Below are 25,425 nucleotides of genomic sequence, written 5' to 3'. Positions count from 1 at the left end.
GGTGTAAATGTTAGTGACAGCTTAATGAAAGGGCTGACCTCCTCCTTTTCTCCTCCATTCAAAAAAGCCTGTGCTTTTTACACCCAAAACATTTCCTCTCCCCTTGTGGTGTTTGCAGACTTGCATCCATCTTCATTGGCTGCATTCATAAGGAGACAAAACATGCAATTAATCTGGCCCTGTGGTGATAGGAAGAGTCACCATAGTTCTGCTCCCCACCCCCACCCCCAAACAAGCTCCCTCGGGTGGCCTGGGATAGACCTTTGGGACCCCTCCCCCCACCAGCCCACTTACTCTGGAGGGCAGCTGCCTCATCTCATTCTCATTCCTCTGATGCTTCTGTTTTTTGGGGGGACTCTTTACCTCGCATGAAAATGAAGGTCGTTATTTCGCAGACATCTTGAATAGTTACCCATCGAGTCTTTGGTGTGTATGTACATATTTTACCATTTTGTGTACACGTTGGCCTTCTTGAAATGAATACTTACGATTAAAGGGACCAGGGTATTTTTTAGGTTTCACAGGTTTGAATCCCAGTTTTGAGGGAAGACATCAATTCAGCCTCCTTGATTCTGTAACCAGAGTTAGGTAGCAAATTTGGCCACTGTTATCTTTCACCCCACATTGTATATAGTAGAGTACCCCCAGTATGAAACTGTATAAGACGGGGCGTGGCTTTTAGGAACCTTGGGATCTTTCTAAATGACCAATGGACAACAATGTGATTTTTGTTCTGTTTGTTCTGATGCAGCTTCCATGAGGCAGTCTCAGGCTGTACCTGCAGATATGCGCCCGGAGATATGGATTGCACAAGAGTTGCGGCGTATTGGAGACGAGTTTAATGCTTATTACCCACGGAGGGTAATGATGTTTTCTTTACTCCCTTTTCTCCTCACACCCTTCCCCTCCCCACCATGTGTTTGTGAAGGTGACTAGTCATCATTCTCAGTCTCTCTGGAAATGACAGGCCTTAACCTGCTTGTGACCTACTATTGTTTCTCCTTTCCCATGTTCCCTTTATTTTCACAATCCAGATCAATTTGATGATGGGAGTTAAAGAGAGGGCAGGGGGGTGGTGTTTAGGAGCACACACCTGTGAGCATCGGGCCAACAGGAGTGCTGCTCTGCTTGAGAGGTTCCCACATACATAGGAACAGAATCCCCAGTCCTTGACAGGCATTTCTGCACTCCTATGAGGCAGTAGCTGTTCTTTAATTCACATTTTCAGCAGGCCCAAAGATGCAAAGCCAGCACCAGAGGCGAAGACTTGCCTCTGGTCTGAGTTGAGATCGAGCAGGAGTGTAGAACCTGCCCGGGCCCCCTCAGTCCCCACTGGACGTTTAGTTCTTGAAGTGGGTCAGGAGGCCATTCATCCACTGCCTAGTTGTACCGCTGCTTAAATTACTACTGAAGGGTGTTGTTGAATTAAAGTGGGGCGTGGGTGAAAGCCCCATATCTTCTATGTAGGCACAGTGCATTTCTGCATTGTTTTGCCCAGAGGTGATTTATGTCATGGTCGAAACTCCCTTTTCTCAAGAGATGTGGAGGCTCTGAATGCTGGAGAGTTAGGACCAAGGTGAAATCACACAGGCCTACCAGCGAGGGCCTTGCCTGCAGGCCATCCTGTCACTTGAGCCTGTTTACAATGTTCAGACAACCTCAGACGAATCCATGCTCGATTCTATGGCCTCTGAAAGGGAGACCACTCAGTCTTAGTTTGTGGAGGCTGTTGATAATGGTATTTTATTTATTTATTTATTTATTGGTCACTTCTCTCCTATACTTTGTTTTCCTGAACATTATTATAACATAATATAAAGGCACCTTTCTGATTATCTATTCCCAGATCTCCTAGGTCAGATCTCTCAGGGGCACCCTTTTAAACGTGAGTTTTAAGCTACCGATTGCTAAGCCAATGGGTATTTCCTCTTGATTAATTCATTCTCCTTTCCCATCGAGAGCACTGCCTTTCAAGCCTCTAAAACATAATTTGAGACATTTTCCTATCGGAAGGGCTGGGGGGGGGGAGTTCCTTTTGTTTTTGGTACAGAATCTTCTGACTGAAGTTAGGACCTCAGAACACACACAAACAGTCCTTTCCATGACTGCTTCTGGGGCTCAGAGGTGTGTGTGGTGTTGGATGGCATGTGTATGTTACAGTTCAGTCGCTAAGTGGGAAATAAGACATCGGCAAATGGGCTTACAGGTTCCCTTTTTGTTTGTTCTTTGGGGCCACATGTGCTCAGGGCTTACTCCTGGCTCTGTAACAAGAATCATTCCTATCAGAGCTCAGGTGAACCCTCTTGGGTGCTGGGGTTAGAACCCAGGTTGGCCACCTGCAAGGCAAGCACCCGACATGCTGTACTCTCTTCAGCCTTGGGTGTGGAAATTACTTAGGATTATTTTGCTTCTTGGCCACAGTGCCTGGTGTCCAACACCTGCCCTCGGCCTGTTGACAGAACGTGAATTCCTTCCAGCTATGAAGGAGTTTCTCAGTATGAAATATTGTGTGTGTGTGTGTGTGTGTGTGTGTGTGTGTGTGTTTGACTTAGAAGTTGCCACTAAAATCAATGCTCCCCCTCCCAATTTCTCTGCCTCAGTTTCCCTGAAGGAGTTGAGTGTTAAAAGAGAAATAGGAGGGTTCAGAACAGGAACAGGGCCCCAGAAGATCAACACTTTGGAGTTTCGTGCAGGTCCCTTAGGAGAGAGGCTTGAGCCCATCTCTTTTGATTCTTGGGGTGTATCCAGAATCCAAAGAAAGAAGATGGCTCCTCCCTAGCACATGGCCTCATGGGGCGAGTGTTTATAGCAGCAAAAGACCAGCCTGCCAGGCCTGCCCTCTGCCCTCATCTCTGGTTTTTGTGTTCTCAGCCCCTCATCCTGACATGCCAGAGATGGGGTGGTCGGGCCCTGGTGATGCCAGATTCCAGAACTCTAGGGGCTGGAAATGGTTCAGGGGTAAAGCCGAGCTTGGCTCAATCCCCAAGGCCAAGCCTGGTTCAATCCCCAGCACCCTGTCTGGTCCCCCAGGCCCTACCAGATGTGATCCCGGAGCACAGCTGGGTGTGGCCCCAAATAAAACCAAAGTCCGAAACTCTGGAATGCTGAGATGAACCTGCGTGGCTCCATCCTGCTGCGTTTTGTTCGTTCGTTTGTTAATCTCTCTCTTTGGGTCACCTGGTAATGCTCAGGGGTTACTCCTGGCTCTGCACTCAGGAATCACTCCTGATTTGGTGCTTGGGGAACCATCTGGGATGCCAGGGATCAAACCTGGGTCAGCTGTAAAACCCTTCCTGCCGGACTATTGCTTGGGCTCCATCCTACTGTGTTGAAGGGTGTTTTGTGGGAATCTTTGGCTCTTCCAGCTGCCCAGGGCCTACCCATTTGGGCCTGATAGGGACACCACCATGGTGACCTGGCCACTGATGGGCACTGAGGGGTGCCATGGGCCTGGCGCTCAACTCCCCGCAAGAGAATTGTGGCAAGTTCTAGGCATGCACAAGTGAGCCACGGGCAGTGGTCAGCATTGCCTGGTCTGCATTAGAGGGGAGGAGATATTTCATTTCCTTCCCGCCCCTCTCACCCAATGTTATTTCACATCTTTGAAAGTTTTTAAGGTGGTCACATCTGTTCTTTTTCCAAGCGAGATCTCTGTGTTCCCAGTGCTTGTGGTTATATAAATGCTCATTACTCTCACTGAAATTTTAAATTTAAAAAAAAAAAAATTTTTTTATTTGGGGGCCACACTGGGCAATGCTCAAGGCTTACTCATGGTTCTGCATAGGCTTGGGGAACCCTAAGGGATGCCGGGGATCAAGCTAAGGGAGGGCAAGGCAAGCACACTCCCCACTTGTGCTATTGCTCTGTCCCCTCTTTGCTGTGTTTTGCAGCACTCTGTAAAACACACCATTCACATTGTCACCAGTGTGTACCACCGGTGGCTCACATCTGAGTGTGGCTGATTAGCACAGAGAGCAGCACTGAAGTTGACACTGGAGAAGGTGGTTGCTTGGAGCTAGAGGACATGAGCTTTCTAAGTCAATGGTGATCTAGAATTGGGGAAAACTGGGAAGGACCATAAGTTATTAGCCTTGTTTTGCTAAAACAGGCTGATATTTGTCCTCCACATTTCTCAAGTGTACTTCAGAATACCAGACTCTGAAACACCAGAGAGAGAGAGTGACCCCACAGCACAGAGCCTGTCTCCATAGTTACTGACTTATAAGATCACATTGTTATTGGTGGGAATGCCGACTGATCCAGCCTTTCTAGAAAACAATATGGGCATTCCATAAAAAACTAGAAATTGAACTTCCATATTACCCAACAATACCACTTAGGGGAAAATATCCAGGAGGTGCAAAAAGGCAGAATAGAAATGACATCTGCACCTGTATGTTCATTGCAGCACTGTTCACGATAGCCAGAATGTGGAAATAACCAAGTGCCCGAGAACAGATGACTAGTTAAAGAAACTTTGGTACATCTACACAACAGAATACTATACAGCTGTTAGGAAAGGTGAAGTTATGAAATTTGCTTATAAGTGGATGCACATGGAAAGTATCATGCTAAGGGAAATGAGTCAGAAAGAGAGGGATAGACATAGAAGGACTGCACTCATTTGTGGGATATAAAATAACATAATATGAGATTAATTCCCGACGACAGTAGAGACAAGGGCTAGGAAGATTGCTCCATGGTTGGAAGCCTGCCTCATGAGCTGGGGAAGAAGGCAGCTGGGATAGAGAAGGGATCACCAAATCAGTGATGATTGGAGGGATCACTTGGGATGGGAGATGTGTGCTGAAAGTAGTAAATGATCAAAAACTCAGTATCTGTATTGCAAACCATAATGCCCAAAAGGAGAGAGAGAAAGAGGGAAATTGTCTGCCATAGAGGCGGGGGAGGGTTGGGATGGGGGTGGATACTGCCGGACATTGGTGTTGGGATGGGTGTTCGGTCATTGTATGACTGAAACTTCAACACGAAAGCTTTGTAACTGCATCTCACGGTGATTCAATCAATAAATAAATGAAAGATCCCATTGTGTGTGGCCTCTTCTGGCCCCGAAGCCTGGGGAGTTACTCGCAGGCACGACCCTCCTTTCCTTTTAAATACCGAGTATAGAGTCTCCCTGCAGTTATGGGGCTGGTTGAGGGGACAGGGCCCGAAGTGGGAGAGGCAGGGTGGGCTCCCAATGCTTTCAAAACCGGGCCAGTAGGACCTGCGCCCACCACGCTGAGTATGGATGCTGTTTGTTTCATCTGTGGTGCGGCCTCATCCAGAGCCTCAGTCTTGTCTTGCCCTGTGTGTGCCTGGCAGGGTGTGTTCCCGGTTTCCCAGCTAGAGAGAGGGAGGAAGTTGTGGTATCAGTGTCATGTGTTTGCTCCACTTCAGGGCATGGGGAAGTGCAGGAGACTGAGTGGTGGCATCTGCCCCTGAGGGGAGGTGGTGGAGAGGTCCAGCATGTGCACGAGCCTTCCCCCTTCTCCCGGGTCTGGGTCCTTATACCCCAGTCCCTGACCCCTGTCCCAGAAGAGTCCCAACAACTCTCAGGGGCTGGAGAGAGACTGCAGGGGTCAGGGGCTTGCTTTGCGTGCAGTTGACCCAGGTTTGGCACCTCTCAGCCTGTAGGGTCCCTTGAGCACAGCCAGCATGGCCCAGAAAACAAAGACAAACAGCAAAACTTTGGGTTTCGAAATACTTGCAGACATGCATGAAAGTGGCAAGAAGGGTCCCGAGACCCCCTGCCACCCCCTCCAGCATCAGCATTTTTGCCACCCTGGCTTTCAGATGCTCTTTCTCCATGAATCCAGTGTGGCTCTGGACCATTGGGGAATAAATCGCAGTCTAGCTTTTCATTTGCTCTTAGACATTTGGGTGTGTACTTGCCAAGGCTATGACTGTTATAACTGGCACGTGTAGTCCATCGAGATCAGGACAGGGGGCCCTGTGGCAGTCCAGTTATGGTCATGTGGGTCACTGTCCTGAGGGTGAGACTCAAAGGTTGCTTCCGTCCCAAGAGTCAGTCTGGGATCCTTCATTCTGTCTCATGGTCTCTTTGACCCCATTTATTTGGAAACGTTCCTCGGGGTTTATCTTTTGTGACTCTGACTCTCTGAAGGGTCGGGACCTGTGTATTAGTGAGGTCTGCCACCCTCCCACCCCCTCCCCCACCCCCCACACCCCTGCCAGCAATTTGATTTTCTTCCCCGAGTTTCCTCGTGATATGATACACGTTTGGGCAGGAATATCCCAAGAGGGGACATGGCACCCGACCTGCCCCATGGCCGACCTGCCCCATGGCAGGCAGAGGTGCATCTGCTCGTCCACTTGCCCCTCTGCTGCCAGAGCTGGCACGAGGCCGGGCCCACCCATGCTTTTATATCTCCCTGTGCAGAGGAGGAGTGCCATGCGCATTTCTCATGCAGTTAGTTCATGGGGCAGCCTGACATCACACGCCCCCTGCTTCCTTCCGTGGCTTGGTACTCTCCGTGTTCTGTGCTTAGACCTTGCCACCATAGCATTAGGCATTTGGGTTGCACCAGCCCACACGGACCACACCCTCGAACCCATGGACATGATGGAGCTCTCAGAAGGTATTTGTGGCTCAGTGACCCCTGCCCACATGCTGTCCTGATTGTCGTGGCTCCCGGAGGAGAAACAGCACACACAAGGGGTGAACACAGGCTGCCGTGGGGAGGGGTTCTCCCATGCCCACACCTCTCTTGGGAGCCTTGCGTGGAGAGACAGGGTTGGTCTGATTCAGCAACCCACGCCAGATCCCCAGATTTCCTCTTGTTTCCTCTCTCTTTATTTTCCCCCTCTTTTTGGGTCACACCCAGTGATGCACAGGGGTTACTCCTGGCTCATGCACTGAGGAATTATTCTTGGTGGTGCTCAGTGTGGGATGGGATGCTGGGAATCAAACCTGGGTCGGCTGCATGCAAGGCAAACTCCCTCCCCGCTGCACTATCACTTCAGCCCCTCCACTTGTGTTTTCATAGCCCTAGTGTGTCTGTCACCATACAAGAGTGTGTAAGTGCCAGTCCACGTCCAGGTTCACAGCAGAGTCAGCAAGGGTCAGCTCTCCCTCTTGGTAGGCCGGGCGCTGTGTGCGTAGCTGGGACCAGCTCCCACTGGGTGGGCTTCATGGGCTCAGACCTAGCCTGTGTGCCAGACCCTCCCTGAGGTCAAGTATGAGGTTATCAGATGTGTCCTCCAGCCCAATGCCCCTCCACCCCACCCCCCTCGCCCCAGATGGTGCGTTGATCTTCCCGGGCTGCCTTTGTCCGTACCTGCGCAGGTGGTCCAGCCTGCTTCCTCTGTACAGACTGACTGATCTCAGTGACCTGGACACGTGGAGCTCATTGGGATGCTGAATCAGGCTTCCCAGAGACAGTGACACGATCCACTGTTGAATGCTGGGACTGCCAGGGGTCAAGGGGCAGGGGGCAGGGTTGTACTTTCTGTTTGCTTAAGGAAGGCATATTTCTAGGTGGGTCCTGAGTTCTCCCCTCCCCCTTGAGAAGGGATGGTGGGCCACATAATTCTGGGAATCGCAGCTCTAGATGGCCCAAGAAGTGAAAGGCAGGGGCTGGAGCAGTAGCACAGCAGGTAGGGCGTTTGCCTTGCATGCAGCCAACCAGGGTTCGATTCCCAGCATCCCATATGGTCCCCTGAGCACCGCCAGGGGTAATTCCTGAGTGTAGAACCAGGAGTAACCCCTGTGCATCACCAGGTGTGACCCAAAAAGTAAAAAAAAAAAAAAAAAAAAAAAGAAGTGAAAGGCAGCCCTGGTGGTGTTTGGTCATAAGGAGCCGTGTTTATCTTATACATCCTGCTTTCTTCTCCATGTCCCAGGCATGTACGGGTGTGAATGGAAGGAAGGACACTGAGACCCTAAGTCCAGTGCTGAGCCAGACAAAGGGGAAGGGAATGATGGCTTTCAGGCTGATTTTGATGGGAACCCAAGTTTAAGAGCACTGTCAGGGCATTAGCATCTTCTTCAGCTGTGTTTCACTTGAACTCTGTCTTGTCTACTAAAGGAAGTTCCCTGCACTGTCTGAGTCTCCTTGTCACAAGTGATACTCCTCTATATATATAAAGTGGGCTGGAGCAATAGCACAACAATAGGGAGTTTGCCTTGCATGCGGCCGACCCAGGTTTGATTCCTCTGCCCCCCCTCGGAGAGCCCAGCAAGCTACCGAGAGTATCTCGCCCGCACGGCAGGGCCTGGCAAGCTACTTGTGGCATATTCAACATGCCAAAAACGGTAACAACAAGTCTCAAAAATGGAGACGTTACTGGTGCCAGCTCGAGCAAATCGATGAGCAATGGGATGACAGTGACAGTGAAAGAGTGTCAAAGGGAGAAGTCTAGATTTTGATAATAATTTCAGCAACCAGGGCCAAGTGTTTTTCAGATACTCTTGGTTTGGGGTGGGGGAGAGGTTCTTCATGCAGTGGACTTGGGATTTGATAAAAATTAAAAATACACTGCTTTTAGGGGCTGGAGCGATAGCACAGCAGGTAGGGCATTTGCCTTGCACGCGGCTGACCTGGGTTCGATTCCCAGCATCCCCATATGGTCCTTTGAGCACCACCAGGTGTAATTCCTGAGTGCAGAGTCAGGAGTAACCCCTGTGCATTGCCAGGTGTGACCCAAAAAGAAAAAGAAAAATACACCGCTTTTTTGTGACTAAGAAAAGAATGATGAGAAGTCTGCATTTCCGTCTAATCAGACTCAGGCCCTGCTCACGAGAGGAATAAGTTGCCCATGAGTTACCATGCTCATGGTGAAAACAGTGAGGAGTTGCTCGAACCGGATCGGTGCCTGCTGCTTTTTTGCATAGCCACTTCCACCTTGAGCCAGTGTTTTCCTTGGAGTAGGGAAAGCTGGTTCAGTGTTTGATGGAGAGTCTCATACCACAAGAACAAAAACAAGGAGACAGGAGCAGGAAACATTCCTCAGGCCCCGTGTGGCTTCAGCCCTTCGTGGTCTCCCCTCTGACTTTCCCCAGGGGGCGTGGGTAGGGGAGTGAGAATGGCAGGTCTGCTGGTGTGAGGCTCTCAGGGACTTGTGGAAGAACTGCTCCCTGCCACGTGTGGGGACTCTGGGGCCCCATCTGAAGCCCTAACTGCATTTATCCTTGGGAGCTGGTCTTTGGGGGCAACCTTGAGCACCAGGGACAGTGAGAGTAAGGAAGCCAGAAAGCGCCATCCTTTGATAACCATCTGCTTTCTCTCCCTGTGTGCCAGCAACTACTCTCCCTGCCATAGGAGTTGTGTGAGCTTCTTCATACCTGCTGTGTGTGTGTGTGTGTGTGTATATATGTGTTTGTATCCCCATGCCCGTGGCTGGGTGTCTCCATGGCTGGGTGGTGTGTATGTGTGCATGTCCCCATGTGGTGGGAATACACAGGGTGTGGTGCTGGGCCCTCTTAGTCTGTCACCAGCCAGCACCAGGGGTGGGACAGTACTACAGAATCATTTGGAGCTGCAGGTATCCGGAGGGGGGCTGCCATGAGATCGTGGTTGGTTGGTTGGTTGGTTTTTTTAAATGCCTCTTGCATCATCCATCACTGCACTGCTCCCAGCTGAACCAAGCAGTGAGGTTTGGCTTGTGGTTCAAGCGTGTCACGTCTCATTAGCGTTTTAGGGACTGAGTGTACAGTGTGCTCTTGCTCAGAACCTGGGTTTTCAGCTGATGGGCCTCGTGTCGAAAACGCCAGGTGCTCTGTCTTCTCTGGCTAGCGGGAGCACCTGGGCTGACAAGCTTGGGCCAGTTGGGATGCTCCCGGCCCTGGTGATCTCCCTCTGTGTGCTTGGCCCCCCAGCTCCCCTGTAAAGTGGGACTGCGGTGTACGTAGTGAAGCCCAGACAGGTGGGTGGGGACCATGCCGTCCGTTCCCAGGTGATGGCTGATTCTTCTCCCTAGTGGGCACAGAGGCTGGAGGCCTGCAGTGTGCGCTGTTGGCCAGGGGCAGGGCCTGCTCATCTGCTTTCCTGGCTTGACCCGGGCCTGGCGGTGGTTATTTCAGCATCAACATGCGATTAGATTCCCCAGGGCATCGTGGGTTGCCCCAAGTGTGACTTGAAGATGGTTCTCTGGGGGTAACAGGTGGCAGTGGCTGGTGCTGTGTTCCGTGGCCTGTGGCTACAAGCTCCGGTGCCCCGTCCTCAGTAGGAGATGGGGTGTTTGTGTTGTGAAGACACAAACTTGAGGACCTGTCCCCCCAGGTATGAGATGGGTCAGTCTGCCTTAGTATCTGGGGCACCAGAAGCATCCACCCAACTTCAGGCTTTCTGGGGCAGCCCCTGCCTTGATTAAGGAGAGCCCAGAGAGCCTGTGTGTCCCGAGCCTGGGACCAGCATTTCCAGATAGAGGTTCTTGACCCAGGCTCCAAGGTCCTTGTGCGTGTTTCTAAAGAAGAGTGCTGAGCTCAGACCCGGAGCGGGGCCCGAGAGTCCCCCTCCACCGTCCAGATTTTATGGGACCACTATTACGTGGACCTGCCAGCAGTATTGTGGGAATGGTACATCTCCTCCAATGCATCTCTCATTCTTCCAGACATGTGGGATGAGCCCCACGTCCTGCAGACCAGTGTCGTCGGGCAGGTGCCTGGTAACCTAGGCTGCTGTGCCGCTCTGGTCTCTTCCCTTTTGTGCCTTGTCTGTCCCTTCCTGGAGTGGAAGCCCTATGAAAGGAGCTCTGTCCTGCTTCTTGGGACAGGAAGGGCTCCTGTGACTGAGCCCATCATCTTCTGGCAAGTAGATGAGTGGCACAGACCTGCAGATCCACAGCCTGACATTGCCCCAAGGTGGGCCCGGGAGATGCAAGTTCCCTTCATGGGCCTGGACCACGTTGCTAGCTCAGCGGTGAAGCATGAGCTTCACATGGATGAAACCTTGGGCTTGGTCCAAAAGAAAATAAATACTCGGCCAACAGGATGGCGGATCCCTATTCTTAGGGCACTGGATCTTGCTTGTATTATATCTCTGTGTGTGGGCAAAGGAGGTAACTGGAATACAGAGTTTGCGCTCAAAAGCACGTGGAGTTTTTGTGAAATCTCCTTTGCCCAGATTAGCCATTATGTTAAAAATTTTTATAAAGTTTTCGGGCTGGATTGATAGCACAGCTGGTAGGGCGTTTGCCTTGCATGCTGCCGGCCTAGGTTTGATTCCTTCGTAACCTCCTCAGAGAGCCTGGCAAGCTATTGAGAGTATCCCACCCACATGGCAGAGCCTAGCAAGCTACCGTGGCGTATTTGATGTGCCAAAACCAGTAACAACAAGTCTCACAATGGAGACGTTACTGGTGCCCGCTCGAGCAAATCGATGAGCAACAGCATGACAGTGCTACAATGATACGGTGGTATAGACCATTGGTTCCTAGACTTACTTGGCCTTCTGCCTCCTTTTTGGAAAACAACTCAGCACCCTCCTGAAAGTTTCAGTCTTCTTTAGGCAAACAAACTCAAGTGTCCCCAGTTGCATTGGAGAAAGGGACCAGCCCCACCTTACTTCCACTCTGGATTCTTTCAAGGTCCCCCCGGGGAGGGAGGTGGTATTAGTATCCTGTTTGGGCGACACTGGTATAAATGGAACCAGCATTATCCACCTCTGCGAAGTGGCGGTTTTCACCGAAAGTGCAAAGGACCAAGAGTGGACGAGAGTCGAACAGGCAGTGTTTGTGAGGGGGGCACAGCCAAATGGTGAGCCAGACCTGCAGGCTCACCCCTGCGGGGCCTAGTAGGCATCCTTGCCCCGGCTCCCCCAGCACCATGAGGGCTTCTTCGCTGCACCCATGTGAGGTCGGGCGACACAGAAATTATGGCATCCTGCTACTGTGTCCGCCAGCCCTGCCAGCTGTCTATCAGGGCGCTGTGTGGGCTGGCGCAGCTGTTAGAACCTGCGGGGTCAGTGTCCTGCACTGACTGGCCAGCCTCTGGGTGTGCTCCACACTGCCCCACCTGCTGTCCAGGAGTGGCCAGCCGAGTCCTCACACCTGAGGCAGCAGTGCTGTGTCGCTCATGAGGCTCTTCTGATCCACTGGCCAACGCCTACTGCACCCCCCATTCCTTTGTGTGTGAGACGAAGGAGAACCTCGGGGTGACCTCCCTTGTGATGTCACTTGTACGTGCCCCACAGCCACTGTCCCTCCCCCAGAATCCCAGTGGAATGGTGGTTGAGGTCGATTCCTCCCTCCACTGCTCTGGAATATAACATGGGTGGGGTATAAGCACTGGGGTCCATCGGCAGCCACGGCACCCCCCTGAGGGGGCTCTCACTGACCCTGGCTCTGGCTCTGGCTCTGGCGAGGCCGACTGGGGTGACCGGCTGGCAGGAGATCGCCTACCTTGATGCTGTCACTTAGCCAAGCCCCCCACACACTTTCTTTGTTTTAGTAAGTCGCGGTTTTTATTTTGAATAAGCCTCTCTTTCGACCTATTAATATTAGTCTACACTAAAATTAACTTTCCCCCCAGGTTAGTCTCACACAGAAGCAGCAAAGTAATTTTGAAAGTTAAATCAAAACAAAACAATCTTGTGTGGAGGGCAGATAAAAATCACAGACTGTGGTTTCGGAGCGCCTCTACAGGAATCGCTTACATAAAGCCCATTTCCTCCCGTCTGGTCATGGAAGGAGAAAGGGAAATGCCCAACCTTATCACGGACCCGGCTGTCAAACCGGCGCTAGGGCGCTTGTGTAAACAGTCGTGAGCTGGGTGCTCCCGTGGCAGCTGGTGGGTGTGACAGGAGACACTCATGCTCAGCTGACTCGTGGTTCCTTGGGGTGCGCCCATTTTAGAAATAAAGTGGCATGTGAACCATGTCGTCCTCCTGCCCCTGAACTAGAAGGGGCTTTGTGGAATGCTGCGGTTCTCCGATGTGGGTTGATTGCTGGTTGGGTGATGCATAGGCTGAGTTTCAAATGTGCAAGCTTGCCCCTGTCCCCTAGGACGTGGAGCACTGGTTGACCTCTCACCCTTAACGCACCTGTGAAATGGCTATAAGTTCCTTGTAGGCGTAGGGGCGGGGGGCCCTCTGTCTGTGTCCCTTCCCCTGAAGACCTCTCGGGGACCATTCAGTTTTGCAACATTTTTCCAATACGTCGTTGTGGACTGTCCTCGCCAATGCTGGACCCAGGGCACAGCCGGATCAGGCACTGTTTCTCCCACACACCTGTCTGCCAACAGCCCGTGGGCCTGGTGGCGCAGGCGGCACATCCAAACACTGCTTTATGTAGTGCTTAGGGCAAATGACTCCAAATCACGGGCTTCTGCAGTAAATTATAGCTACCAGAAATTCACCTGTGGAGGAGTCCGGGACCAACTTGTAGATGGTTGCTTGTGGCGTCTTCCAAGTTGGTTCTTCCCTCTGCCTCTTTGCACAGGACCCGTAGCTCGGGGTAGCATTGTCTCAGCAGCTGCAGGGACCAGGTGCCTTATCCATGTTCCTTCCAGAATTGAAGGACACTTCCTGCTTGGGGGCGCATGGCCTGATGTCAGTCCCTGGTAAATAAAAACAGTAAGACATGATTTGGGGCTGGAGCGATAGTATAGTGGGTAGGGCATTTGCCTTGCACACGGCTGACCCAGGTTCAATCCCCAGCATCCCATATGGCCCCCCCAAGTACTGCCAGGAGTAATTTCTGAATGCAGAGCCAGGAGCAACCCCTGAGCATCGCTGGGTGTGACCCAATAAGAAAAGAGTAAGACATGATTTTCAGAGGCACAGACCAATCTTGTGAAGCACACTGCAAACTGTCCATATACTCTTTGTCTCCGCGCATTGATGTCTCTGTTAAGAAAGCGATGCGGTGAGTGCTCTGTTCAGGCAGCAGCTTTCCTTCTTGGGGTGGGGGGCGGAGAGGACCTTGGTCTCTGGAGAATCGGTGCCTTGGGGACAGGGGCTCCTAGGATAACTATTCAGAAGGGATTGGCCATCAGCTTAGTAAATGCATTCCCCACCCCCTTCCTCCCCTCTTCCCCCAATGAATCAGAACTGAAACACTCAGGAAGCTTCCTTTTTTTGTTCCAGGTCTTTCTGAATAATTACCAAGCAGCCGAGGCCCATCCCCACGTGGTTCTTTTACGACTGTTGCGTTACATCATCCGCCTGGTGCGGAGAATGCAGTGACAGAGGGCTTCCTGCAGAGCCGCGATGGGTGCAGACACTTCACTTGTTCCCACCTATGAGCCCCTGCACGGTCTCTCGGTGCGGTGCTGCCTGTCCAGAGAGAAGGCAGAGCGAGAGAATGGCCGCCAGCTCCCCCGCAGACTCGCAGCTGCCTGTGGACCTGGCCACACGCTCATCACCACCCGGCAGGATTTTGGATGGAAGCTTGTTGTGAATGTAAATGAGGGAAGGATTCAAAAAAAAAAAAATGTACAAACCATGGTTCTTTGGAGCAGGATTTTATGCAAGAGTGGTGTTTACATGCAGTGTGGGTTTTTTTTTTTTTCCAACCTCCTTTAATAACAGGTTTTTCAGAAAGGAAATGGAAACTTTTTAAACCAACTTGTGAATGATTTTTGTACTAAAATTTTTAAAGAACCTGTTGCCTACTCTCAGAGGATGATGTAAACTCTGTAGTGAAAACTGAGCCAGCTAATTTATAAAGCTGCCTTGGTTGATTTTTAGGAATCACTGTACAGATTTTTTTAAAAACAAAAACAAAAAACGGGAGAGTTGTGATATGGCTCCTCCCCTCCCATTGACTCTAACCTTTAAAAAAAAAAATCATTATTAATACCAAAAAAGTCCTTAGGGAATAGAACTGATTGAGGGGCAAAGGGTCTGTTACCCTGTATTGATAAGCCACTCCTGTTTTGTAAATATTTACTTACCTCCTTAAATCCATTAGCATCTGTGGCAAAGTTGCAGACTCTCTTCTCAGTGAGTTTTTTCTTCTCCAGCCCGTTTGGAAGCCACGATGCTCAGATCCAGTGCACCATCGTCTCGCCCTGAAAGGTGACTGGACAGGGACGTGGGCTTTGCTTCTGGCTCTGTTGCCCTCAGCCGGTATTTGCTGGTAGCTCAGTGGTACAGGTTTTCATTTGGTCTGCAGGGGCTTGTCCTCTAGATGTCTTCTGAAGAGGAAAAAGCAGGAATAACACCAAGTAGGAGGCCCCTTTGCACTGGGTGTTCTGGTTTCACGGGCTATGCTCCGGGCCAGAGGACCCTGTTGGTCACCAGGCCATTTATCGCCGAGCTTGGGCTTGGGCATCTGAGCTTGAGCCCTCATCCACAGCCCTGGCTGTGGCGGGGCTCTAGACAGCTGTTTCCTGGGCTGTCCTGGCTGTTCCCCCAGCCAGTGGTGCGGGGCACTTGGCTCCTTCTCCCCTGCAGCCCCTTTGCAGCCTCAGCCTCGTTCTGCTTTCAGCCTCACCATTAGATGCTTGATTGGGCACTAGTCCGAAATGGCTCCTCAAGCTTCAAGATGTGTCTTAGGTTGTTCCGTTTCCCTCTGGGTTGGAACAGTTGGGTTTTGTCCTGGGGTTACCCCCCACCCCACCCCCACCCTGGTATAGGGGCATGTGCTCATCCTCCACGCCTCCCCCCTTAGGATTGCAGCCACCAGTTGGTCCGTCATTTCAAAGGCAATGAGACATCCAAGGGAGACTCAAAGGAGCATATCAGGGCACGGGGAGAGGGGAGGGGAAGCCATTCTGTGAACCCTGCAACTTGCCGTTTTCAAACCTCAGCTCATCAGTCCACTTTTTCTAAAAGAAATACATGAGTTTTTTGAGCAGGTCAGCAGTGCCAACAACTATTGTGTTTGCTTTTGGCCCACCGTGGACCAGTGTTGTCTCATTAAATTAATGGAAACATCCATTTATTTGAATCTTCATGATTTTATATAAGTATATATATATATACATATATGTATATTGCATATACACTTTTTTTCCTCTAGATGTATTGAGATATTTGATTCCAAATATTTTTTTCCTTTTTCCAAACATTCTCCCCTGCCCCACAAATACCTTCTTGGAGTCTTGAATATTTTTAAAGCTCCATTGAGTCTCCGCTTATGTTCCCAATGTATCTTGAACCCCCAAGAGGTGTGGGGGTCAGACAGTCTGCGCACCTGTTGGGTGGTGGTAGAGCTAGAGCGGCAGCCATGGACTTGCTGGACATGAACACACACACACACACACACACACACACACACACACACCACACACACACACACACACACTCACACACACCAAAGATGTATTTGGTTCTGGGCCCCTCCCCTCCCAGAATCCCCATCCTCATGTACCCAGTCTCTCCGACTGGAGCACTTTACTCTGCTTCTTTAATACTGCGGCTCCCAGGCCGTGGAAGCAGCTGGTCAGGAAAGACAAGATGGGACTGTAGAAGTATTAGAGGAGATGAGATTGTCGAAGCTGCACCAGGACTGAGAGATAACTGGATGTCTCTGTACTGTATGTGTCTGTTGACCCCCACGCCTTCCTGCAGAGCATGCCCGTGGCGGTGTGCCTTCCACTTTTGATCTTGTTCGTGTTTTTGTAGACGAAACTAACTAGATCCCTTTTTGAAAATGTCATGCGGGTTTGTGCCTTGGACCACCTCTTCTCACATGAGGTTTGTTGAAAGTGTCCTGTGTCTTATCACAGAAATGCAATAAACTCAAACGAAGAAACTGCATGAATGATTCTTCCAATGACCAGTCCTCCTGACCAGAAAATGAATTTATGAAGAAACTTTTGTTTGGGTTGTAGGGAAATCTGGTTAAAAAAGTATATTTCCTTCCGAATTGAAAAAAAAAAAAATGTACCTGGTAGATTATACAGTTTTCTCTCCTGTCCTTTCTTCTGAGTGTTGTATATATTTTGACTATTTATTAGATTAGGTCATATTTTACTTATCAACTGAGCCAAATGTCTGTGTGCAATTGTGTTTCCTTTACCTTTCTTGTAAAATTTTGTACAGCATAAATGAGTAAAAAAAAAAAAATCACTGTTTTTCTAAACTTTTTCAGAATCGAGGATTGTAAATATTGTAGATTTTTTTTTTTAGTGTAATGTGCCCTACTGTTTCATAATGCTGTAACTTGCAGAAATATTGTATATTTATTTCCTGCTTATTTAATGTCTTAAGTTCTGGAAAGTGTTGACACCCAGCCTGTGGTCCTGTTAATCACTTTTCCTCTGAGGTGGTGACTGGTCTATTCCCCCACAGGGTCATTTTCTGGTCAAATGGGTTTAAATTCTTGGGCTCTGGTGTCCTTAAGATGAAGCTTGTGTTTGGGAACCAGTGAGAAACTCAGTCTGGCAACCTACAAAATTTGACTCCAAGAAAAAGCCAGTGACTTTCTATTTGTTCCAAAGCAGCTAAGCTTCTTGTAGAGGTGAAAGCTGTTCACTGCAGACCACAACAAAAATGTATCATTGGTGACTTGGGGAAGGTTTTCCCCTGAAAAGTTACCCATGACAGCTCTGTGTTGAGAGAAATGAAAAGGGGCCCTTTCTGGAGGTGCTACAAGTGGGAAGATGGGGGGCAGGGGCTGCTCTTACCTGGGGAACACCAGCAGGAAGACCTCATACCACTAATCGCGTGAGGAATTGTCCTTCCGCCACTGGTTACAGCTTCCTGTGTTGGAGGCACACGGACGTCTGCAGACGCTGCCTGTCTGGCCCCCGCAGCCCCAAGCCATTTGCTCCTTGTCCTGTCAGCTTGCTTCTAAAAGGTTATTGGCTTCTCCATCGCCTTTGAGAGAGGTCATGGGGGGCCCCCACTGAACTGGGTGTGAAGATGTGAAAGATCTTGGAAGCTTTAGCCAAGACTTCCTAGTGGTTCCCTGGACGTGGTTCTGTCATCTCTGCTGATTTAGCCTGGTGCCTATGTGTGCCTGCTCTGTGGCCACATGTGACGCTAAACCAGTTGGGGTGACGCCTGCTTCACTTGAGAAGCGTTGTGGCCTATAGGAAGCCGCTTCAGCTCCCAGCTAAGTAACTTGACTACTTTTTTTTTTGGGAATTTCAGACTTTTAGACGCTCACCAACGTTTTATGTCCAGGTTCTGTGACCACTAGTTACTGTATCAGAACTCATCAGGTACACGTTTATAAATAGCACTGATCTGTCTTTGTATACTGATTCATCACTAACTTGTTTCCTAGGACCCAGCATATGTAGCATTTTGTATTGCAATTTCCCTGGCTTACTTGTGTTTTGCACTGATGAAATTTGACAGGGTAATTGCCACTTTACTTGTGCAATACTGCTGTACATAACTGCAGATTTTTTTTAAGAAATTTGATCTTTTATGTTCTTAATGAATTTTATATAAATAAAACTTTCGACTAGTGTTTGGTGAGCTGGGTCGTTTTTTCACAAGATGTTGGCGAAACTGCTGAAATTTGGTGCCTTGGTGTGTCTGTTTACACATCTCGTCTGTCATTGACCGTTTACTGTGCTTCCTCTATGTGGATATCATGAATGCTGTCTGGAAAGCAATTCTGTGTTGTGGAATGAAATGCAAGCCACTCCTCAGAGTTTTGGAGTGATTGAGCCAGAGGGATGGTATAGTGGGTACAGCACTTGCCTTGCACATGGCCAGCCAGGATTTGATCCCCAGCCCCCCAATACGATCACCCAAGCTCTACGGGAAGTGACCCCTGAGTGCAGAGCACAGCCAGCATGCCCCTCCCAACCCCACGTTCCACAAAAAAAAAAAAAAAAGTTTTGAGTTGTGAGCAAGACACACTGGAGTTTTCTGCCCACAGACATGACTGGGGGGAGGGGGGCGGTGGGGAGATAGGTGCGGAAGACTGCTCTTCTCATAACAGTGATCGTCCCTGATTCCCCGGCCCTCTGAACTCATTGAAGATTGGAGGGAAACGGTTGGTTGGTCTGATTAAACCAGAAGGAAGGACTTGTCTGTGGGACTTGTCCCTCACCTATAGAACCACAAGCTAGGACCAGAGTACCACAGGGAAGTTCCCCAATCCTCACTGCAGGCAGCATTTGAGTTAGGGATCAAAGAGAAGCCAAAGCTTGGTTTAGGGGAACTTGTTCTAAAACCCTAAGTAAATCAGCCACTTCTGTTCGGAAGTGCTAGGGAGGTGAAGGCAGGGACTGAGCTTTATTTTAAATGGAAAGTCTGTTCATGCAAATCAACTTATTCTGCCCCCACCTTGCTTCCTTTTCTGATGAGCATCATTGGAAAAGCACAGGATGATGCTCAGGAATGTCCTTTGTGTGACCGAGCAGGATTCTAGTGCAGGAATGCCTGCATCAACTCCACCTGTTGCCTTATCAATGAGCCGGGAGCGTCTGAGCTCTTATGAACTCCAAGCAACCATAAGTGAGAAACAGCTTTGAATATTTTTGCTCACTTCTGCTTATAAGCTTATTTTATTCTGGTGCAGACCTTTTAACTGCTTATGGGAGTTGCTACTTTAGAACTTATTTGTAACCTTACATGGACATTTGAGTTTCGTATCTTTTTCTGCCAAATTTTTTGTTCTATTTTTGTATTTCCCTCTAATTTTTAAAATTTCAACCTACATGGAATTTACATTTAAATAATATGCAGTATGAATCTAGTTTTATCCCCCAGTCCTACATAGGCCAAACACTTCTTTTCTCCACCTGCCGAAATGACTCTTGGACAGCCACCAAATTCTCATAATGTATTGAAGACCTTCCCTCTCCTGGGATCTTGTATAAGCCACCCTGTTACGACTACAGAATATTTCTAATTATTTTATTTAAGACAGTCATGGTCACTCTATATTTTGTTTTCACTGAGTGTTTTTGGATCACTTTATGCTTGGGTCGGGGGTGGGGGTGGGGGGGCTCTTCTTTGGCCTAGCTGTGACTAGATAGTAATTGAGGTCATCTCGGTCATTTTCCTAAGAACTTTGCAAGGTGGCAGTGTTTCCCTCCATTCCTGCTGAGGATGTTTCCAATCTCTGACTTTTCTTCCTCTCTATCCTGCACATCTTGTTGGCATCTCTCCAGGGTTTAGATGCCTTTCCCCAGCTTCCAAGTCACCCATTCCTCCTTTCTTTACCCCCCACCCCCCAATTCACTTTGGTGGGGCTGACACCACTGCCTTTGAATCTTGATCTTCCTTTCTCTTCCTACAGTCTCTTAGACTTGGTGCAACTGTGAGTAGGCCCGCAACCTAAGTAGGCCAGTCCATAGCTTTGGAGGAGACCACAGAGAGTGGTGGTCAGGTTGTCCAGCCCAGCTTCTTCTGAGCTCTGAATTCAGTGCCTGTCCTTCCGGTGATTTCCGGGCTCAGTTAGCCAGAGCTGGTTTCTATTGCTGGCAACCTCCGATGCCAACTGTCTTACTTGACATGAACGACAATAAAACTGTGAAAAGGGCTTTTTAATATCAATAATACTATTCAGAAGGCACAAAGTGATTGGCAAATTGTTGAAATTTTCACTGCCAGGATCAAAAGAATGAAGCCAGAAAAGACGGTGCTGAGGCTGGAGGTAGGGGAGAGGGTAGTGTGGGTGTGAATGATCAGTAAAATGGGCACTTTTACCACTAGGTCTCCTTTTCCTGAAAGAATAAAAAGAAATCACTCCTGAGGCAATCCCTAAATTCTCCAAAGATATTTGATCAAGAAGAATATTAGAACACTGGAAGTGCATTCAACTGTTGCAAGGCCCCTTGCTTCTAAGTGTGCAACCCCTGTATTGTATGTGCATTGCTGATAGGAACCTCGGAAGGCAGATCCATAACAGTGACCTCACCTTCATCCCCCACCCCCACATCTCTGCTTGCTCAGAACGTCCCCAACCAACTGTACCAGGGGCAGCATCAGTGGCTCGAGAGCATTGCCCAGAGGGAGCCTGTTCTGAAGGGTGGCCTTCACTCAGGGGCCTTGTCTCCACTGAAATTTTGGTCATTGTTGCAAAATGTTCCATTCCTGCTTGTTTTCCTCTGTCAGTGTGTCCTGGCACAGGCATTCATGCCTTTTGCCAAAGCTGGGGTGAGTGGAAGGACAGAGTGGGCTGGTGGGCGCAAGGCCAACTCAGGGTAGGTGAGGTAGCCTCAGGCCTGGGAAGACTCTGTTGGCTCACCAGGTAGGACGAAGGCCACTGCTGGCCAACCCCTTGGACATGATGAGGTGAATGGTGGTGAAGGCAGGGCCTGAGATGGGGAATCCAGGATGGGGACAGCTGATGAATCAGTGTGCTCTCCCGACGGCCCTCCTCGGTCCCACTGCACAGTGTGCCAGCAGGTCTCAGCACAGCAAGAGGAATCATGGGCCTGGGAAGCAAGGACAGGAAGCCCACAAGGGGCCTTGAGAGCCCCTTGACACTCAGGGTTGAGTGTCAAGAAGCCGTACATCAGCTGTGATGGAGAAGTCGCACCCACATGGTCACCCCAGGTCCGTTTGGACTCTGCCCCTTGTGTGTAGAGGTGCATGTCAGCCCACCCCATAACAAGGCCTGCACACTGCCTCCCCTCCCCCGCCTCCCCCAACGAATAGGACTACCCGCCACAGCCTGCCCTGCAGATGGTGGCTCAGACCAGTGGGCTTGCTCACCCACCGACTCTGGGCATGTCTTTGACTCGCGGGCGGCCATGCAGCCGGCCGTCTTTCTGGTTGCTGCCTGACTGGCGAGCAGTTCCCTGGGAAATGGGGTCTCTGCCTTCTGGCGGGGGTGTTCAGGCCGCATTCCTCTGGGTCTGCATGGTCCGCCATGGTACCTGGCAGCAAGTGAGCATGCCACGCACAACGGGGCCAGCCTGGGGGGCGGCTTCGTGTCTCATTAGGATTCGGCAGTGAAGCATCTTCTCTGAAAGCCTGACTGTTCTTGGCTGCCTGAGCATGACTGACACTTGCGGCCCCTTGGAAAGCAGAACACTGGGGCTTATTGAAGCAACAAGCAGCAGCCCGGGCTGGGGCAGAATGGCTCTCCTCTCTAGGTTCCTGCTGCTTTTCTAGGTTCCTTCACGGTGGCCCTTTCCACCTGCTCAGCCCCAGAGCCAGTAGGCTGCCTCCAAAGCCCTTCCTTGGAAAGCTTCTGTTCCCGCAGGGGCTGGCAAGGTGCTGCCCTTGCACCCAGGAGGCCAGAAATGGTGCCAAGGAGAGAGGAGCCGCTCCTGCAGCCCAAGTGACCCAGGCATCTTGGAGCATCAGCTGGTCACTTGGACATGGTGGCTGGGACCAGAAGGAAATGGTGCAAAGATGGAGAAGCAGCTTTTCATTCCCTCTGGGAAAGAAAACCCACCATGTGTTTCCTGCTGTTGGGACCCCTCTTCATCCCCTCTTGGTTGGGAGAACCAGTATTAATAGTGTTTGGTTTTGGCTTTGGATCCACATCCACATTTGGATCCACATCCACTGATGCTCAGGACTTACTTCTGGCTCTATGCTTGGGATCAAACCAGGGTTGGCTGCATGCAAGGCAAGCACCTTAACCCGTATATTCTCTATACTCCCCCAATATTGTTATTTTATATTTTCCCACCAGGATCCCTTTACCTTTATCCCAAAGTCCCTTCCCCACTTGACCCAGCAACCTCAGCCTGGCTCTGTGCCTGTATCTCTGTTTCTGTCACCAGACTGTCCCTGCTGTTGAAGCCTCTTCCCCAGAAACCTGCAGAGCTGACTTCAGCAGCTTCCGGTCTCTGCTCAGATGTCCCCTTCCCAGCGTGTGTGATTGTCCCCATCCCTCTGCACCTTTAGCACTCCTCACTGCAGTCAGGTATTGCATTCCCTCCTGGAGCCCCAGTCGAATGCCCACTAGAACTTGGGGTGCTGGAACTAGGAGGAGGCCCTAGGGAAGAACTTGGGTACTAAACTCAGATGCTCTGATGATTGGCCAGTTCCCTGCTGTGTGCTCCAGGAAACTGAGGACCGGGTGAGCCCCTCTGCTTGCTCCCTAGTGTCCTGTACCCTGGCACAGAGCAGAAACTCCAGGAACATCTGGGGATGACATAGCTCCCACTCAGGGACACAGCACAGCTTCTTTAGCACTCGACATGGGCTCCCCAGGCCCAAGAGAGCTCCCTTTTGAAGTGCCCACCTAAACGTGATCTTCTACCACTCATAGATGCAGAGTGCTCTGATGGGAGTTCCTCCAGCCATCCTTCCAGAAGAAAGTGGGCTTCTTGCCCCTCACATGGTCCTGGGCAGCCCTGGAGCTCTGTCTCTTGGGGCAGACTCTCACCAGCCCAGGGGCCTCTGGGGACTCTTTATGAGAACATGAAAGGACAATGCGCTCTACCATCCTCATGTGTCACAGCCCTGTCCCCACCTCCTGAATTGCAGCACACAGAACCCAGCTCCCACGGGCCACCTAGGGTGCAGGAGCAGCTCCTCTCTCCCTGGCACTGTCACTGTCTCGGGAGGGGTATGTCAGATGCAACAGGCAGATGGACAGACAGATGACGGATGGGTGGGATGGATGGACAGACAAGCTGAGACTATGAAAGCGTGGCCGCAATCTCAACTGGGGCCAGCTGAGAAGCACCACCCCTTGTCATCTGGCACAGGGAGGAGCCCTGGGTGAGGAGCTGACACCCCAGACTGCAAAGGCTCATTTCGAAAAGCACAAACACCCAAAAAGACAGAAGTAAATTCTGAAGAACTTTGGCCTCTGTGAGTCACAGCCATCAGCTTGTGTAAGAATGCCGCACTGAATTCAAAATGATCCGCTAGCTTGGAACAAAGCACTTGCATGGTTATACAACAGAATTCAGATGACATCTTCAGCTTTATGGAAAGACAGGAGGAGCCACCTGCAAGAAAGAGAGTACAACTATGTTTTTAATTATTTATGTTTTGGGGAACTTGATTCAGATCCCATTGAAGAACTGAAATACTATGAAGCAGATTAAATGGTTTCTTCCTACGTACCATAAACTAAAACTCAAGTGTCAGAGTGACAGCATTCTTCATTAGTGTTCCCAAATGCCAATTTGGGGGAAAATATTTCACATTTTCTATGGCAAAAGGGCTCTTCTTAAGCTGATCGTGGTTTTCCACTGGAAATATCCAAAGTGGAAGCCAGCACGTATTTGAGGATTCCCATGTCCTGTGACTCAGAATGACAATGAAGACCTGGAATGGGATCCCTGCCCAACACAGCAAGTTCCGGCAGTGGAGCCCTTGAGGCCCACAGATTGGCCTGCGCTGATGGATGGAGCTCCTGAACCTGTCTTCTCTGCCTCTTCTCACAGCTGCCTCCCTCCCAGCTGCTCTCTGAGCTTAGTTCTCAGCCTAGCTCTCACGTGACAGGAGCCCGAAGAAGGGAACTAGCCTTTCCCCCTGCACTCCATGAGCTAAGCCCAGCCAGATGCCAGTAGGGGAAGGTCAGTACCAATCATATTATCCCACAATGGATCACACATGATTTGGGCACACACCTCCTTGCCTTTTTCCACATGGTTTTGCATGCACAAGGGCTGCTCTGGATGTGAGTTCCTGTCATATTTCTCATACGTGTGTGTATCTGTGATCATCAGCTACACTGTTGGGTCCCCAAAACACTGACCAGTAGCAACACAGAAGAAAACCATCATCCACAACACAAAGTAGATTTTCATCAGAAGAGTGTGTGTATGTGTGTGTGGGTGAGGGGGTGGGGAGGGTGGGGGAAGGGCAGGGTGCGGGGCCACAAGCATGCACACATGCACACCAGTGTGGTAGAGGTAGAGGGGAGCTAGCCTAATATCTTCTAGGTCACCTTTAGTGTCCTGGAAAGTCTCTGTGCTTTCTTGTGTAATGCCCATGTCATTTGCCAGAGGTACCACGGGGGTCAAATACAAAGACGTGCTCATTCCCTAGCATTGCCGTAACAAGGGGCCACAAACTTACCTTGGGCTGGCATGATTGTGGAAGGCCTGGTGAGGGTGTTTGGCATGGATAGCCCCAGATTCAATTTCTTGCACTTCATGATGATCCCTCGGACACCACCAGGAGAGCCTCCAGCAATGCTGGGTCCAGGTAGCCCTATGCTGAGTATTACTGGGTATGGCCCCCAAGATTTTCTTCCATGCAAACTGCTTGGTGGCTTAACGTGGCTGAGATATTGGTGGTGGGAAATATGCATGGGTGAGGAGATGGGTGTTGGAACATTGTATTGGAGGATCCCCATATCCTGTGACTGAGAACAGCACTGAAGACCCGAAGTATGATCCCTGCTGAGTATGACTGAGATTCGGTCTTGAACAACTTTGTAACTGTATATCTCAACGGAAATTCAATTAAAAAAAATTTTTTTTCCCGTAATGTGACTGAGATATACTTGTTGCCAGCTCCAGATGAGAAATACCAAATCAAGGTGTCAGCCGGGCTCCAGGGGAATTCCCAAGGGGAACAGAGAAGAACAATCAGGACCTGAATGGAGCTGTGGGAAAAAACAAGTCTCATCTTCCACTTTTTCTTTTCTATAGGGTCTGGCCTACAGACTGGGCAAAGGTACAGA

The 25,425-nt window shown here is 50.2% G+C and overlaps 1 protein-coding gene across 5 annotated transcripts in view; it reads left to right on the top strand.

The window, feature by feature from the left end:
- The window catches only part of BCL2L11 (BCL2 like 11), a 218,406-nt gene that overhangs the window by 25,558 nt on the left and 167,423 nt on the right, over positions 1-25,425 (top strand). For 4 of the 5 annotated variants that reach the window (XM_055122248.1, XM_055122244.1, XM_055122247.1 and 1 more), the window contains 2 exons: positions 752-861; positions 14,049-18,330. The exons of the other annotated variant lie outside the window; for it this stretch is intronic. In XM_055122248.1, coding sequence (XP_054978223.1) covers positions 752-861; positions 14,049-14,147 — 209 coding nt within the window. In that variant the 3' untranslated portion in view covers positions 14,148-18,330. Of the gene's footprint in view, positions 1-751; positions 862-14,048; positions 18,331-25,425 lie in introns of those variants that run through there. 5 annotated transcript variants of the gene reach the window in all.

Source organism: Sorex araneus, chromosome X (genome assembly GCF_027595985.1).
Source record: "Sorex araneus isolate mSorAra2 chromosome X, mSorAra2.pri, whole genome shotgun sequence".
NCBI lineage: Eukaryota > Metazoa > Chordata > Mammalia > Eulipotyphla > Soricidae > Sorex > Sorex araneus.
The sequence above is the reverse complement of the archived record's forward strand: the minus strand, read 5'-3'. Positions and strand labels throughout refer to the sequence as shown.